This window comes from Polistes dominula, unplaced genomic scaffold (genome assembly GCF_049000335.1).
Source record: "Polistes dominula isolate Pdom_NZ unplaced genomic scaffold, Pdom_raw_medaka contig_16, whole genome shotgun sequence".
In the NCBI taxonomy this organism is placed as follows: Eukaryota; Metazoa; Arthropoda; class Insecta; order Hymenoptera; family Vespidae; genus Polistes; species Polistes dominula.
The window spans coordinates 3967501-3985843 of NW_028301040.1; the positions used below are offsets into that span (position 1 = coordinate 3967501).

The window sequence follows — 18343 nt, forward strand, 5'->3', positions numbered from 1 at the left end:
AAATAACAATAATAGATTTTCTTTTTTTAAATTTATCCCCAAAAAAAGTCTCAACGAAATTAATTTTGTTTTCTCCACTTATCGATAATTCGAATTTTAAATTACATTTGTTGTGTGTTTGTGTATGTGTCATTAAAACACATATTTTTATTATTATTATTATTATTATTATTATTATTATTATTATTATTATTATTATTATTGTGTAATCCTCATTTTATATATATATATATATGTTGTAAATAATATTAATTTGTAAATTAACAGTTGATAATTGTTTGAAAGATCGATAAATTGTTTCATTACGCACATTCGTTTTTATATTTTAAATTATTATTATTATTATTATTATTATTATTATTATTATTATTATTATTATTATTATTATTATATAGGTTAATTTACGAATCTTCTTATTAATGTTAATATATCCTAACAGGAAGATTTTATCGAGACCATCCTAGACTTATTTTTCCTTTCCCTTGATCATACGTGGCTTTTCATCCATATATCGATTGTTGTGTGATAGGGGTCAGTAGTGGAAAGCCCTGTTCAAGTCGGCAGAGTCCGACACATCGTAGTTTCTTTTACTTCAACAGTCGTAATCTGGCATTACTTATAATAGAAGATAGAAGAGAAAAAAAAAAGAAGATACGTAGGGGATACTGATATTTAGATTAGAACTCGTTGTTCTACTTTAGAACATGTATATTTTTTAATAGGGTAAGTAGCCATTTTGGTTCTTTTATTATTATTCTCAATAATTTTAAACTTTATGTTAAATTATGAAAATTAAAACATTTCTGTTTTCTCTTATTTTCTTTTTTAATTTTTATTTTCAATTCTTTATAATAAAAATTTTGTATAAGTGAGTTTCAATTTTGGTTCGTTATTTTGTTTCGTGTCGATCAAGATCAAACAATTCATACATTTTTTTTAATTTAATTATTTATTCATTTATCCGACTCTATATAATTATAATTACTGAATAATATACATGTATACACATATTTTAAGATTTTACAAAAAAAAAAAACAACAACAAAAAATGCACTCAATTAAAATTAACATTATAATTTTAACTTTATTTACATAATTTCTCCGAGTACACGCGACATACATACGTTGTACGAGAAGATGTATGTTAACATCGATTTGTGTTTTACACGGTATGGTGAGTAAGAACGTTGCTTTGACGAACTTTTTATGTTTCTTTATTTGTGTTACACACACTTTATGTCACACGACTAAAATCGATTCGATGGGAATTACAACGATGTTAATTATTTCTTAAATTATTCTTTTATTTTATATAAACACCCTACATGTCTATTATGTAATCCTTCCCCTATCTTTAAATAAATAGAAGTATTTGGTTGTTCAATGAGAAAAAATTAAATACATATACTACGTGCACGTACACACACGTACAGTTGTATATAACTATTCCTTAGTAAAGTAGCATGATGCATTATGAAAGAGTATTCAGTGTACATCGCATAAACTATAATCGATATGTTCTCAACGTTCACAATAATGTCAACGATAAACAGATATCGTATAATCGATTAGTTATATACATTCATTAATTTTATATATACTATATACTCTATGTATAGTCTTTACTCATAATGACCTTATTAAGAAAAAAAAACAACATTATTTCACTATTCGATAGTACTGTCACGAAATTAGCTAAAAGAGTATTTTAAAACAAAAATATTCTAAAAAATAATTTACAGATTTTATTTTTCGTTATCATCGTCATCCATGAAGCATCAACAAATCACGGTGGACCTTTCGAATATGGTTTTCACCGCTTTTTCCTACTTGGCATTAGCTGGAGCAGTCTGGATTTTTTTGAGACTTCTTCAAGCCTGCTTTTGGCTTCCAAGACATTTGAAAAAACAAAACGACGTTCAACAAATGTTACAGGATAAGGTATATATTTGTTTTAAGTATTTAAATATTTAATTTTTTAAAAAATGGCGCTTGTCGGGAGAGTTTGAACTTCAGTGCCATCTAACAGGGGGATAATTGTTACTTTGAGGTAGAGTCGGTAACGTCGGTACATAAGAATTTTGTCTTATCCATCAACCATAAAGTGCATCGATGCAATTTTTACTGCAATTATTTACCTGTTCCAATATTAACAAAAGATACAATTTCTTTGTCAAAACTGAGTGGTTCATTAAATTAAATTTTATTGTTAAAGTATTTATGATCAAATTTTTTCTTGTTGTTTTTTACAAAATGGAGGATAATACAAATTTGTATTTTTATTTTATTTCAAGGTTGATGATTATGAGAGATATATACTCGAGTGTGAAGAGAAGGAGAAGACAATGTTATTGGAAGGAGAAAGTACGGATGAACAAAACGCCGAAATTACAAAGAAATGGAAAGAAAGAAGAGAATGTTTCGAAATGATGAAGCGAGAATTGAAAAAGGTGCGTGACGGCGGTGAGATTAATGATTGGGATTATCTTTTGGAAGAGGAACAGAAGCTGGAGGAAGAGGATGAAGAGGAGGTAGTTAAAAAAAAAGAAAAAGAAAGTGAGAATGATGAAGACGTGAAGATAACTGAAATTCCTGAAGAAAAGTTGTTATCTAAAAGAGAAAAGAAACATTTTGACAATAAAAAATCTTCGGACAAATTCGATGGATCACCGAAAAAATCCGAAAATGTGGATCTATTATCGATTGATAAAGAAGAACAGGAAGAAAAGGACGATGAGGAAACCAAAAAAGACAAATAAATAATATTCCCATTTCGTTTTATTTATTGAACTTGAAATTCATTTTCTTTTTTTTTTTTTGTTACTTTAAATTTTTCTTTTTGTATTTTGAAGTAAAAGAAAAAACGAAGAAAAGTAAATACGTCTTCGATGACGTAAAATATTGTTATCGTTATTTATAAGATATATTTCGTACGAAATATTTTAAAAAAGAAGTGACAGTATTTGAAGTATCATCATCGAAGTAATTCTTAGTTCGTCCTAAACATACTCTCTTTTATTTCTTTCTGTCATGGTGACCCGTGTGTCGACTTATCAAGACATTATATTTTTTATATACGTCACTTTATAATTAAAAATAAAAATGTAGTAGTATAGATATATTATATACAACGAAAGTATGTGTTCTATCAACTTATAAAAATATATTATAATAAATTAGTAAATCGATCGTAGATAAAAAATGTATTTATCTATTATATTCTCTTATATATTTGAGATAATATTCTTAAAACCTATATAATATAAAAATATACACGCGTATGCATGTAATGCACATATTTTGTGTTACCTGTAAATTTACCTGCATTTTAGTTACTACTAACTTACACGTTTGTGGTAATAGGCGTCGTCGACCTCAAGGTCGCGGCCACTTTCGAACAACGAATTCAAAAAGAAGAAGAAGAAGAAGAAACAGGCACGTTCCTTCGTTCTTGGCTGCTTTCCAACTAGAGCAATACACAAGAATAATCCTGGAGGTAGGTGAGTCCTCTTGTTAGCGTTTCTGTTATCGACTCTTGCGTGTTACAACCGATTTTCTGTATTTACAATAACATATAATATATATATATATATATATATATATATATATATATATGTGCTTTTGTACATACATAAATGCAAAAATATTGTACATTTAGAATGTAAGTTTCAAAGTATAATAATCGTGATTGTTAGGTATAATAGTTACGTACAGATTCAATGGATATGAATTTTACGATTGAAATGTTTTTAGATAAAAGATATGAGCTATTTGCAAGGTCATCTTGAAATTATAATCAATAATTATAAATGTTAAATGCGTACAATTTTGCACGAGCTTTATTTGTATTATTCGTTTTGTTTAATATTTTAATTGATCATCTGTGTATCCATAAATATTTGTATTGTTTTTTTTTTCCCGCCAAATATCGGACATCGTTTGACTCATCTTTTTTGGCGGGCAAATTGTAACTGTGTGGGTGAGTGCATCGATCGAAGTACTATCACTTACATGTGAACGTCCCCCAAGAGACCTGTTTTATCAGGAACGGACCTAGTAATCTTGAAGTCTTGAATTCAAGGAGTCCATTATGTTAAATAATGAGAGATTATTTTGATTTTAATCAAGTGGATAATTAAAAATGAAAATTGTTTAGAAGATGTTAATATTTTAATCGAGTTTTAGAAAAAAAGGAATTAATTCTCATTGAAAAATTTAAAATTGACAAGGTGTTGCATCATATTGTATTAGAAGGATTTCAGACATGTATTATTTAAATTTTTAGTGAATTTTTATTATCGATGAAGTAACAATTTGGAAAAAAAAGATTGAAAAATTCTATACGTAACATGTATTATTACACTATATGTAACATTTATTGAATGTATCGATATTTGTTGCAATGTTGAGAAATACGCAAAATGAAATATGACCGATATACACAGGTATATACCATCCATGTATGAGAGTTGCATCCTACGAGTTACGAAAGTTATCGCAAGGTGTCGCTACTAGTGATCAAGGAGGATTCAGCCGGAGCTCAGTGTGGCCCGAGCCACGCTAGTGTACGGGTGGGTGGTAGTGGTGGTGGGAGGGTTAGAGAGGTAAGAAGGGTGAAGTTAGCCGCGCATCGTTGGTAGGGGCGAGCGTATCAATCTCTTACGTGTATATGTGTTTGTATATATATAAAGTGCATATGTAATTGTGTGTATATACAGCCTTGGGCTAACTGTGCGCCGTCGAGCTGATTAAGAAAAGAATTCGTGTTTCTGAAAGGAAGGAAGGAAGAAAGGGATTTGAATTTCGTCGGGTATATATTAAAGAAAAGAATAATAGATGAACCGACAAAAAAGAGGACAACAAATATAGCAAGAAGGTGTGAGAGAGAGAGAGAGAGGTAGAAAGAGAGGAAGAGGGTGAAGTACTCCCTCTCAAGGTATAACAAAAGGGTAGGAAGTACGATGTCGTCCAGTAGACCCGGTCGACGTCAAACTTTTATTCATTGAGAGTCTTTTCGTCGATGTACTCGCTCGTCGCAAATCCGGAGGCTGAATACGACGAGGATAACAGCAGCCATGCCGCGAGTAAACGAAAAACCACTGTTGTCCGTTACGACGATCCACATTCTGAGGAGAATGATGATGACAGTGATGGATCAACATCTTCTGTTAGGATAAGAAAGAAACGCAAGGGGTAAGTTTCAATTGTTATCAATTTTATTTTTTTCACCATCATCCTATTTCCCTTTTTTCTTCCTTCATATTAAAGTGCTGCACATAATGCGCATTTCTATTGGAATTCGGTAAATGAGAAAATGTGCAATAAGAAAAGGGGTTCAGTATACCTTTACCTATTTATTTTACCCCTTTTGTTTTTAATGTTTTGTTTTTAATACAATAGTACGTAGTTATATTTGTATTTGGAAATGAAATAAACATTAAGATAGAGAAAAAAAGGGTACATGGATTTCTTGTTTTATTTTTGTTCTTTTTATATTTCCTTAGTTTAGTGTTTATTTAACTTTTGTGTTTTTGTTTGTGTTTGTGTTGATAACGTAGGCAGGCACATGCGTTTCAGTTCATTACTGTTGATTCTTTCTCTCTTTCTTTCTCATTTTCCCTCTCTTACCAGAGCCTGGATATACACCTTCCCTTTCCATCTTATTTTCTTTCTATTTCTCTCCCTCTCATTGGTTCCACTCGTCGTTCCTGGCTGGCTCCTGCATTTCTCACTTTTATGTGCGTTAGCCTCTCGCGTTCCTGCTCTCCTTCCTTCGAGGTCGATGACACCGATGAACTCATGATACATACACTCTTTTAATCCTGGATCTTCTCCTTTTTACACTATCCAAAATTATTTTTCTTTTCTTCTACTTTTCTCAACCTTATTTCTCACGTTTCTCTTTTACGATCAAAATGAACGACCACATTTTTATTTACAATTGGAAAAAGGAATATAACTTATTTTCTGGCGCCAATTTTAAACATCTCAAAATTATTTTAAGAAATTTCATTTTGATCATTTTCGATTTGAAATATGCATCACATTTGAATTGTGTCCAATCGAAGAAGCTGATGGTGAAATAAATGCATTGGTGAATATTAATCGTTGAATAACAACTTCAAAAATAGCTGAAAAATTGAATCTATTATTCGTGAGATCATTTGATACATATAAAATCGAGTTAGAAATTATGTCCACATATTTTGCAACAGCCTGTAGATAAAAGTATCAAGTTATGAAGTTAAAGACCACAGAAAGGTCTTTGGGAAGACAGACGACAACGACGACGACAATGACGATGATTCTATAGGCGAAGTAAAAGCTGCAAATAAAGTTGGTCCTACAATCAATGACGTCATACGATATTACTAAAAGGTCAACGACCTTCGCATATCTCGGTCACCTGTCCTATATAAACGTGAACATAGACATACTCACGTAAATGCGTGGATTTTATGACCGAATGAATATCACACTTTAAGTAAGCTTTATCTTCTATCCTATTTTGCTTAGATTAATTATGAATTATCAAAAGGTTAAACATCTGACGTCTTAAATAGAATGTCGATCAATCGATCATTCAATCAATTGATTTTCTTTTTATTTGTTTATTTATTTATTAATGCAAATATCGTCTAACTCGATCGATAAGTGTAGTTCTCTAACGTTAGTTTAACTACGGGCATTAGATTAAAAGCAGATAAAATCGCGGAATGAAAATACAGTGTTTAAATAATTTCATATTACTCCTGGCTATGTATATATAAGGCTGAGGATATTTTTCAAAAGACGGTCGTTTAACGGTAAACGGAATAACGAATAAGAAGTAGTCCGTAAAATGTTAATTCCAAATCGTTGCCAATTATGCACGTTATCTTTTCTAATTATAAGAAGCATATTGTGCATTTCAAAATTTATATTAGAAATTATTATTTTTTTTTTCAGATATTCAGAGGTAATAAATAAATGTGTAATGTTTTAGTATTAATTAAAAAGAATAGTAAATTATATACATTATTGTTTCATCAATTAAATAACTTATCAAATACTAATTGAACTTAATAAATTATTATTTGAAATATATATTTAGTTTACTTATGAAGAACGAAAATTTATTTTTAGTTTGTTGGTAAAATAATTTTAGAAATCAAAGACGATTTAAATGTTCATATTTAGAATTCAAGGCTTTATCGAATTTAATAAATTCAATTTCTCAGTTATTTTTCCTGATGTTATAGGACAATTAATGTCCACTAAAACCTTCATTTATGAGGGTCGGATATATACGACATCTTATGTACACATTTTTCATTTAGGACTCATTTCAGTTAGTGGCACCCACTCTAATGGAACGAATTATCCGTACGGAAGGGTAAATTTTTATGATAACAAGGAAATGAATTGTCGAACAATCTAATATTTGTACTTATATTTTCTTTCGAAAATATCATTTGCACATTATTTGGATTATCGAAATATAAAAATAGACGACATAGAAAATAATTGATGTCTTAGATATGCACGTATGCTTCAAGCAATTACGTCAAAGTTGTTAGACGTTATAAAGACTCGATCATACACCTCACATGTTCCCTTTTACTTTACCTTTTTCAAACCATTACGTCAGCTTTGCGACATTCGCACGATATAACATCGAAGAGTTTCTCGTCATCGTCATCGATCGACGAAACGAGCGTAACCTCTTCCTTCCTTCCATGAAAATATCAAACGTCCTATTGGTGGTAGGCCTCTAATTTTATCTACCACCCCTTCGAAGGTATAACAAACTTTTATACACCATATTCTTTTTAAAACCTTGTAGTTACTTTATTCATAATTTCCAAATGAATTTGAAACATTTTTATAATTCGTAATAATCATTTTTTAATATACAAATTATTAATATTTATTATTTTATTCTATTGGGTTGTCCGGAAAGTTCGTGCCGATTTGAATGGAAGATTGAAATGTTTTGCAATTTAAGATTTTTTTTTGTTGGTATATATTTATTAAATAATATCTAAGTGTCATTCTGTTTCACAATCTTTTTCCATCTTTAAGGGTAACTTCAAAATTTCCTCCTTTCCGAACCTTTCAGAACTTTTCAGGTTTTTTTGTTTTTAGTAAAAGAACTTTAATGCCATCTACCGGAAATCGTCATGAACTTTCCGGACAATCTAATATTATATAGAACTGATTGGAATTATTATAGAATTGTGTTAATAAAGTTATGATATTATAGTATTCATTTTTATCTTTACTCAATTAATTTCATTTTTTAATATGTAACCTTTTAATTTTTCCTAATAACTTTTGTTTAATTTTATTTTCAATAAATCTCGCCTTTTATATTAAACATATTTTTTTTTGTAATACAATTTTGCTAACGGATTAATTAACCTCATTAATTTGGATTATTAAATGATTGTGCATCGTTGAAATTTTTTCAAGTGTAGATAAATTTGCTTATCAATTAGTTGAATATTTTTCTCTTAATTTTGGATTTGTTTTGGTTCTTTTTTTTTTTTTTAATATTAGCGTAGAGAAAAAGTCTGAAAGAAAATGAAAAAAAAAAAACGAAGATATGGAAGAACTAACAATAACCGGTTATCTATCGGTATTTTTCGTGTGGAAAACTGAGCATATCACGCAGCTCCGTTCTATCGATCCACAGCAGCCAAGAGAGGAGCTTTACTTCTCCCTCCCCCATTCCTTTACCCTTTCCCCCCACTTTTCTCTCTCTAACCGACACACATACACGCACGCATACATTCACCAACTACTCCATCTTTTCGATTTCTGCATTCACATCTATTCTATCTTTACTTATTTCCAATTCTATCTCACTAATTATATCTAATTTCATTTTAAACACGCATACAGCTTTGATTTACAAAAGAAATAACCTAAAAAATAAGTCAAAGTAACAAAAAAATTTACACAAACATTCACATGTATATATATACTCATTCATCCACCCACACATTCATGAAATTCCCCCCCCCCCCCAAAAAAAATTCATTTCATTTAATTTGATTTTATTCGTTATCAAAGAAACTTATCTATGATTGAATTTTGATAAAAATAATGGCGTAATGAATGAAGTCACGTGACAATGTAGAAGAACAATGGCGGGAAATCAATTGGAACGTTAGCGAGTTATCACTACGACAGGACTTGTTTGAAAAGATAGAAAGAGAAAGAGAAGAGAGAGAGAGAGAGAGGGAGAGGGATGAAGGGGAATGAAGAGGAATGCAAGATGCAGGGAAAGGATTAGATATGGAGGAAGAGGGACGAGAGGGGATGTTAGGGGGCTAGAAGGGGAAGTTTGAAGAGAGGCTGGGTCGAGTAGGTGAGAGAGAATCGACCCGACGCGTTTTCCTCTCCTTTCCTCTCCTCTCCTCTCTTCTCCTCTCTTCTTTTCTCTTCTCCTTTCCTCTCCTTTCCTTTCCTTTTCATCCTTCCTCTTTTCCTACCTTCCTTCAAATGTGTCCTGCCATGATATTTTATCTCGATATTTTATCTCGATATTTTATCTCGATATTTTATCCATTAGAAAAATTTCATTTTTTTTTATATACCTTCTGGTACTAACCCTCTATAGGGTTCGTATAAATTTGAAGTCTCGTAACAATAAATTAAATATTACTTTTGAATTGAATTTTTTGTTCTCTTTCAATAACGGAACACCTATAAAATATTTCATAATTTTTTTTATATTAAAAAACATTTTTTATTTTATCGATTTATCAATAATTGTTCCTCTTGATTTGTGAGAATTAATTATTCATATTAATTGAGAATTAAGTGAACATTTTTATTTATAATTATATTATTATTTAACCCTTTGCACTTGATGGCCTTTTTCGTTTGCCCTAACCAGCAACTCGAGACGATTTCGGCCAAATTAGGAAAATATTTTACTTTAAAGTCATTTATAAATAAACAAACATATACAAATAATCAAATTTCATCAATTTATTTATTTTTATATGAAAAATAACAAAATTTGAGAAATATTATACTCTGTATAATAGTTTTTGCATGATATTTCGTAAAACAATACGCAAGTTGCATTCTAGGTGTTTATCAGGACACGTATCACAATAATATGTTACTTCCGTCTATCTCTAGGTGTATTACGATCAGAATAAACCTTACAGTCCCTTTAAGTATTACCTTTAAATATATCTTAAAAGAAATATCTTATCAAACATCGTAAATAAACAAATAGAGTAACAAAAGACTTGAAATCAGTCACTGGGCGCCGTATCAGCGCCGTCCGAGTTGCCACTTTAATCTCGAGTGCAAATTGTTAAATAGTAAGAAAAATATAATTTTTTGTTGACTATGTAAGGATGATTTCTGGTAACATTCAGTAAGAATTGAAACGATCTTGACCTTCGAGTCAAAGAATGGACCAAAAGAGGAATCTTTTACTTCTTCTTCTTCTATCTCGAACATCTTTTCACAAGGGGGTATGTTTGAATAAGAATTCACCAATGAAACTAGCTAGGTAGCTTCGTTCTTTCTATGAATAGTCTGCCCAATGAATGCACCGTCTTTTTAGCTAAACACACATACATGTATACGCATACACACGCACATAGATACTTTCCTTTCTTTCTTTCTTTTTTTTTCTTTCTTTTACTCTCGGAAATTTTTCGGTGTTATCTTCAAGGCTATCGAGCGATGACACGCGAGAATGTCAAGGTCACTTTTCTCAGTCTTTCTTCTTAAATAAAAATAAAAAGAATCTCGATCTATACATTTGATTTTTTTTATTTTGTTTTCCATCATTACCATCAATATATATATATTATAAATAATATTATAATTAATTATAGGGTTATATATATATATATATATATATATAATAGGGTTATATATTTTATTATATTATATTTATTTTATATTTTATATATATTGTATTATATATTTATATTTATATTTATATTTATATTTATATTTTATATTGTAATTATTTTAATATTATACTATTACCAACTTTCTATAGATAGTTAATTAATTAAATTATGTTAATAATTATAATATAAACTTTTATAGTAAATGTTATGCCACAAAAGTACTTGAGTGTTATGAAAACTTTATGGAATGATTAGAAAAATTATTTATCTATTTTTAAAATCCTACATCCCACCACCTTTCTTTTTAAAAACTAAACTTGTAATATGAAAATTTAATAAACAAATTAGTCTAGTTTGTTAAAGAAGTAATTAATTTAAATAAAATGACTTAGGAACTTTTGATCTACCCTGTATATACACGTTGGTTAGATAAGATTAGATAACTCGGTAGAAATCGATGAGAATTAAAAGACCTTCCACTAGATCTATGATATAAATAAAGTTGGTCAAACACATTCGCATGTTGGAAATACACATGATAAATATATTTATATATATATACATACACACATATATAGATAGAACGAAATGAATTTAAAATCACGTCTTTTTATTTCGATCTCTTTCTTTCTCTTCTGTGTTTCAATTTTCGATGCAAAGAGGTCGGATCCTCAATTTCTGACAGTTAAGGTCAAGATCATGGCCTTGGTCCATCGAAGAAGATTCATGGACACCATTCATTTATTGACCAACGGAGAAATTCACATATTTACATATTTATTTACATATTTATTATATTTACATATTGATGTTATATATCGGTGACTAAGAAAATTTGATGAAAAAAAAAAGAATTTAATAACTCGTTGAAAAAATGAATTATTAAAAAAAAAAAAAAAAAAAAAAAACAAATTGATTATACACGTTAAACGATATAATATGTTTATCGATTATTTTATTATGAATTTTGTTGATAAAAAAAAAGGAATGAAGGAATGATTAATTAATTTTTTTTTTTTTAAACAAAATTATTTTCACAAAGCACGATCGAATTTTTTTTTTATTTTTTTTTTTAGTAGATTCGAGTGTTGAATGAATGAATGAATGAATGAATGAATATTTTTTGTTCTTCTTATTTTATTATTAACGTTTCGTAGAAAAAGTAATAATGCAGAAGGAGGTCAGGAATTGGTTAGAAGGCAGGAATTGCTATTTTTAATTTATTTAGATCGTAACGTTTTATTTCTGCTCTCCAACATCTCTTTTGGAAAGAATAAAAAAAAAAAAAAAAAATAGAAAGAGAAAGAAAGAAAGGTAAAAAGAAATGTAAAGAATTTTCAACTATAATAATTATTTTATATCAATGCAAAAAATATATCGTAGAACTTCTACAAAAATGAAAATTCTGAAGCATACTTTCAATTAAACAAAAACAAAAACAAAAACAAAAACAAAAAAAAATCTTTCATAATCAACATTTATTAAATTAAATTTGTATTTTTTTTTATTTTATACCAAAATTTTCATAATTAACTCGTTGATTTCTTTAACGAATGTTTATTCAAGTTTCTGGTTGATTTATAATTAAATAAAATAATAAATGGATTTATAGTTAAAAAATATTAATTAAAATATTTTTAACGCGCAAATTTGTCTAATTATATTATAACAATAAATTTATTATATTATATTATATTAATAAATTATATTTATTATAATAAATAAATTAATATATAATAATAAATAAATAAATTAAATTATTAATTATATATTATACTAATAAATTTATTATATTATATTATATTAATAAATATTTATTAATAAATTTATTGTTATAATATTATTATAGCAATAAATACACTCATTGAAATAAATTTATTTTTCCTAAGTTTAGAAATTTATAAATTTTTACAAAACTATTGTTTTGTTTGTTTAATATATCAAATGGCTTGCCATTATTATTATCATGATTATCATTAATACTATCATTTGATTTTATTTTCTAGAACTTTAATAAAATATCGAAAAACTAAGAATTCGAACTAAAAGATAAATGTATCGTGATCATTTTGAAAGATCTTTTTTTTTTTTGACAGATTTATCGAATGAACTTTAAAAGTCACTTACTATAATACAACTATGAGTTTTATTGGAACACTCAAAGGCAAATAATAGTACTTATATAGTACTCATAATGCTTTCAAATTGAATCGGTCGAGTTGTTCTCGACAGTGAAGGTATTCTTGCTATTTTAGGAACTCCGTCGGACCTAGAATGCACTCGTTGGCAACCTTTTATTAATAGGAACCCACCAGCCATGTCAACGGCCTCCTAGTGCGTTAGTCGGTTACTGTAGTTTCACGAGTTTACATACTTCATTCTTATTCGAATCAGTTCGATCGATTTAATACTCTTATTTTATTGATTCATTTATATCATCCTATACAAACATTTATTTGTCATACTTATTAAGAAACATGGATGATTCAAGTGATCAAATTCATTTATCAGAAGGATTGATCTTCCTCATGTTCGGTGAGTGTTTATATCAATTTCATTTCACATTTTTTTTTTTTTATTATACTCAATTTAAAAATATGTTAATCAAATTTGCATTTGTATGATGTGATTTTATTTTATTACAATTTATTTGAGTTCGAATTATCATTTATATTTTATTTATCAAGATTAGAATCATAATCTTATTGAATATTTGATTAGAAAATTTTATGAAAATAAATAATAATAAATGAGATAACTTGATAATATTCTAATTCATTAAAACACTGAAATTACTGTTAAATATTCTAACGCGAATATATTTAAATAATTTTATAAAAATAAATGAGAGATAATAAATGAGATAATTTGATAATATTCTAATTCATTAAAGCATTGAAATTACTGTTAAATGTTCTAACTAACGAATATGTTATGTAATAGTTATCAATATTAGCGTAAAATCGTTTGATTATTAGTTTAAAGTTCAGTTGCATTATCGACTAGAATGCAGTTATAAAACCGAAATACAAATACCTGGCTAGAAACGTGCTTCTTCTGTGGTTTATGCATATAGCACGAGAAAGATCAATGATTCTCTGAGTTATCATCGTCCTCAATTTTCTCACGTCAGAGTGTTACTAACACTCTTATACATTTCTCTTTTTTTTTATTGATTTATGCATTTGACCAAAGCCAGGATCAAAAAGGACACGTTCGTGTCGTATCCGTCGAGACAAGAAACGTGAGTCGATAGTTGATTTCTATCATTTTTTTTTCTTTTTCCTTCCTCTTCAGAGTATAGAATTCAATATTACATCGTGGACTATTTTTTCATGAAGTTAATTGTTACGAAATGATGTAACTGTGATTATAAAGAGAAAGGTTGGAAAATGAAGTTACGATTAAACGAACATTTTCGATAAGGTCAAATGGTGGTTGTAAAAATTTTCCTCATGAAGAAGAATATTTTTGTAGATTAAATTTCATCCTGTATTATAATTTGAGATGAATTCAAATAAATTTATTAAAGATGAGATTAAAATAGTAGATTGCATTTTGAAATTGTTCTTGAAATTTTAAAGAAGAATTTTTTGTTCCTTTTTTTTTTTTTATATTCACTTGGTTAAAGACAAAAATATGATGCTTGGTGGTAAGATTAAAAGAAATTAGTTTACAATTCAAAATGGTGGTAGCGTCTAGTTCGTAAAAGATTTTTCATCTAGTAAATGTAAGAAAGATAAATATTCAAATAAAACTACGAAAGATGATTAGAAGATGCCAAGTTTTCACACCACTGATATATGTATATATATATATATATATATATATATATATATATATATATATATATATATATATATATATATATAAAATCACGATTTCGTAATATTACAAAGTAGTTTTAACTGATGACGATGTTAAAAGTCGAATGAGAGATAGAGAGAGAGAGAGAGAGAGAGAGAGAGAGAGAGAGAGAAAGAGAAGTTAGGTAATCGAAAAGTTTCGAGCTTAGATCGCAGTTGCCAGTGCGAAAAAGTACAGTCGACGAAAAGTCGATGATCGGTCGAAACGAAATAATTTATCGCGAACGAAATAACGAAAGAAATAAAAAAAAAAAAAAAATAATACAAATAAAAAATGGACGAAATTGTAACGATTTTTCGCAAGGGTTACGAATTTGTACGAAAAATGTTGATGAACATTTATCCGATCGGAAACGACAACAAAATGAAGAAGAAAGAAAACGAACGAATCAAAGACGATGAAAATTTGATTAAAAAATCATTGACAAAAAATCGTCAAAATTGGACAGAAAATTTCCTTGCCGACGAACCGATTTTACGCGATCTTCTTCTCAATATACCGACCGAGCACGATTTATTTGATATTATTTGTACGATTAATCAATTAGTTTATTTTTATCTTATCGTTCGAGGTATATCTTTTCGAATTTTAATATGACGATGTGAGATTTTTAAATTGGTGATCAAAAATATGTGAAATATTAATAACGAAGATTCATTTTCAAGTTTCGAGAAAAGTGTGAAATGTCAGTATAGAAAGAAATGACGATTTGTTGACAAATCTATGAAATCGTTTTTTCGAATTTTGGTATTTTCTCATGATCGTCTTTGTAAGAAATAAATTCATTTGAAGAGAATGAGAAGAAGAGGGTCACGATGGATAACGAATTGGTTTCGGGCAACTGGCCAGGAAAAACGGATCTTTCGGATGAAGTAGGCTGATTTAGTCGATTTATAAATGGAATCGGTGAATTAAATAGAATAATGATGTTTTCTTACAATCTATCGATTCATCTTTTTATTTTAACGAAGATTAACAATACTATTTAACAAGAATTACGTTGGATAATTATAAGTTGATTCACATTAAGATATCGTACATTGCAATCATAGTAAGTCATCGACATGACGATTTAATTCTAATATTCTATTTTTACAAAAACAAAAAAAATTATTACTAATTGTACTTATTGCGTTACGATTGTAACTTTACATATAATAATTAAGAAAAAAAAAAACTGATTTGTAACACTTTATTCGAACTATTACGGTATACACCTTCATATGTATAAATTATTTATGATTTTAACGTACGCATGCATATAATAATCGAGCAATTAATTCAACTTGCATCTAAATTGCTTGATTTAAAAAGAAATTATATTCTTATAGAATTTAATTTAATTTTTTTTTCTTTTTTTCTTTTTTTTTTTTTACATAACAAATGAATACACTTTATAACCGGATCTGTTGTTATTTTTTTGTTTTTTTTGTTATTTTTATTTTACAAAATAATTATTACCATTTATAAATTATTTTTAGTTTATAAGTTACATTTAATGAAAATTCCCTATGAATCATGCGACACGTGAAACATAGAAAATATTTTTGGACGCAAGGGAGGGTGTTTCTGTTTCTTGGTAACACCATACGACGTATATCAAAAGCATTTTCATTTTCTTATTTCAACGTCGTTTTCTTTAGGGTCCAACGAGAAACACCATCACGTTGATATCACGTATTCAATGTGTGGGCTTCGAGATTGTTAGAAAAGAAACGTGACTCTTTCTTTTAACTATTTTTTTAATTTTTTTTTTCTTTTGTGGCTCCCACGTTCCCTTTTCATTTTTTTTTTTTTCATAGAAAAAATGTGAATAATCTCACAAAAATAATTTTCATAGAAATAAATTCATTTTGTTAGATGTTTGTTCGATTGAAAAAATGAAATAACCAAATTTTGCGTTCAAACTAAATAATAGATCAAAAAAAAAAAATGAGATTAAAGAAAAAATCATCTCGGAGATTAAAAAAAATAATTCGTAGTGCAAGCTTGGATGACCTTTTAATTGACCTTGCTTCCATAGTGTACATCGTACTCTCTTTTCGAGGTGATTGACCCTTACTTAGGTTGGTGCGCGCAATTAACTGGAACCCCGTTCGATGCGCTCTCTTAATTACCGACCCATTACAGCCGTTTAAAATCCCTAACTATCCTGACAGACTTATAGTGTACTGCATATAATGCAAGTAAGAGCATAACAAAATAATTAAATATACAGAAATATTAAAAAAAAAAAAAGAAATCAACAAATAAAATAAAATATTATAAATAAATCTGTCTTTTATTTTATTCTTTTTCTTTTTTTTTGTTTTGTTAGAAAATTATTCTAACTATTATATTATTAATTATTAATTATTAAAAAATAAAAATGCAATAATTTGATTTATTATATTAATGTATAAATTAATTTATACATTAATGTAATAAATAAAAAAAAGTATAATTTTGTATGCAGTTGCATTAGGTGGATGCTTTGAATTTGAAGCTCGATGATAATTTAATATTTTGACATAAATGCATTCGCATTATAGTAACCACGTTAGTGTGTGTGTGTGTGTGTGTGTGTGTGTGTGTGTGTGTGTGTATATATGTACATACATAAATATATTTGCTTATTTTAGATTAGAAGAAAGATTCTAATCGTGGCACGCGCATTAAGAAGGCTCGCGTGACTCCGGAATTCGTAGTCTTAAGTCGAATTAAATGGTCACGCTTGTTAAGATCGAAGGGTTCAAGGATACTGCGGGATATTTCCTTATGGCGCGTTCTTCTTCCTTTTATTTAACAAAAGATAAAGAAACAACAACAACAACTAAAACCTAAACTTTCTAAAAATTGTCCAAGATAGATTTTGCAGATAACTTTAGGTTCCTAATTAACTTGTCGTTAATCCAAAAACACAATTGCATGTTCCTGTTTTTTAATGATTTTAAGAAAAGAAAAGAAAAAAGGAAACCAACATTAGACTCATCAATTTAAATCAAAATTATAATAATTATCACAAACAAAAAAAAAGAAAAAAAAATAACTTAGTTCGTTATTAGTTAGATTTCCAAATGATCCGATTGTAATCGTAATAAATCATACAAAATTGCAACAAAACGATATTTGTATGTTTAGATGTTAACACGTAAATTAAACTCGTACTCGTAGTATTACATGTTCAAATTTATTTCTATACCATGGCGTGTTTAAACGGGGTGGTATCAAGTATTTCCCGAATTAGAGATCTCTCAGCTATGATTAGATTTACCGTAGACAACTTCATTCGAAAACAATCATATGGAATCGACCAATGCAGCGAATGATATGTAGTTTGAGAGAGATAAATACAAATCCAGATCTGGATCTACAGATAGAAAGAGATAGATATATACAATCAGGAAACATCAACAGTAGAAGGGGTTGAAGGGATAGTTTGATACACTTTACGTCGATAACATCAACTCTAACATAAGCCTACTCTTTATCATTGAGATTTCAATGTGATCCAAGTCCACACATCTGTAATCGTTCATCGAATGAACATACACGATGCATCTATCCCCATTTCATTCTTTCGTTCGGTGCATTTCACTGTGATGCAGTGCACTAGACTAGTTCCT

General features: G+C 28.5%; 2 protein-coding genes across 7 annotated transcripts in view; both read left to right on the forward strand.

Annotated features, from left to right (window-relative positions):
• Window positions 1-332: 332 nt before the first annotated feature.
• Window positions 333-3294, forward strand: LOC107064837 (uncharacterized). Of its 4 annotated transcripts, none has more exons than XM_015317918.2 (3): window positions 333-723; window positions 1743-1941; window positions 2295-3294. In XM_015317918.2, the coding sequence occupies exons 2-3, from the start codon at window positions 1771-1773 to the stop codon at window positions 2757-2759; spliced, it is 636 nt and encodes a 211-aa protein (XP_015173404.2). In that variant the 5' UTR covers window positions 333-723; window positions 1743-1770; the 3' UTR covers window positions 2760-3294. The 4 variants fall into 4 exon arrangements, with proteins under 4 accessions (XP_015173404.2, XP_015173405.2, XP_089030799.1 ...); XM_015317919.2 differs by having other exon boundaries at window positions 334-723; window positions 1777-1941; XM_089174673.1 differs by lacking the exon at window positions 333-723 and adding an exon at window positions 730-1174.
• A 1297-nt stretch (window positions 3295-4591) lies between these two features.
• LOC107064872 (uncharacterized) overlaps window positions 4592-18343 on the forward strand; it is a 50225-nt gene continuing 36473 nt past the window's right edge. For 2 of the 3 annotated variants that reach the window (XM_015318027.2, XM_015318028.2), the window contains exon 1: window positions 4592-5193. In XM_015318027.2, coding sequence (XP_015173513.1) covers window positions 5021-5193 — 173 coding nt within the window. In that variant the 5' untranslated portion in view covers window positions 4592-5020. The remainder of the gene's footprint in view (window positions 5194-18343) is intronic. The other variant, XM_015318026.2, reaches the window with a different exon arrangement.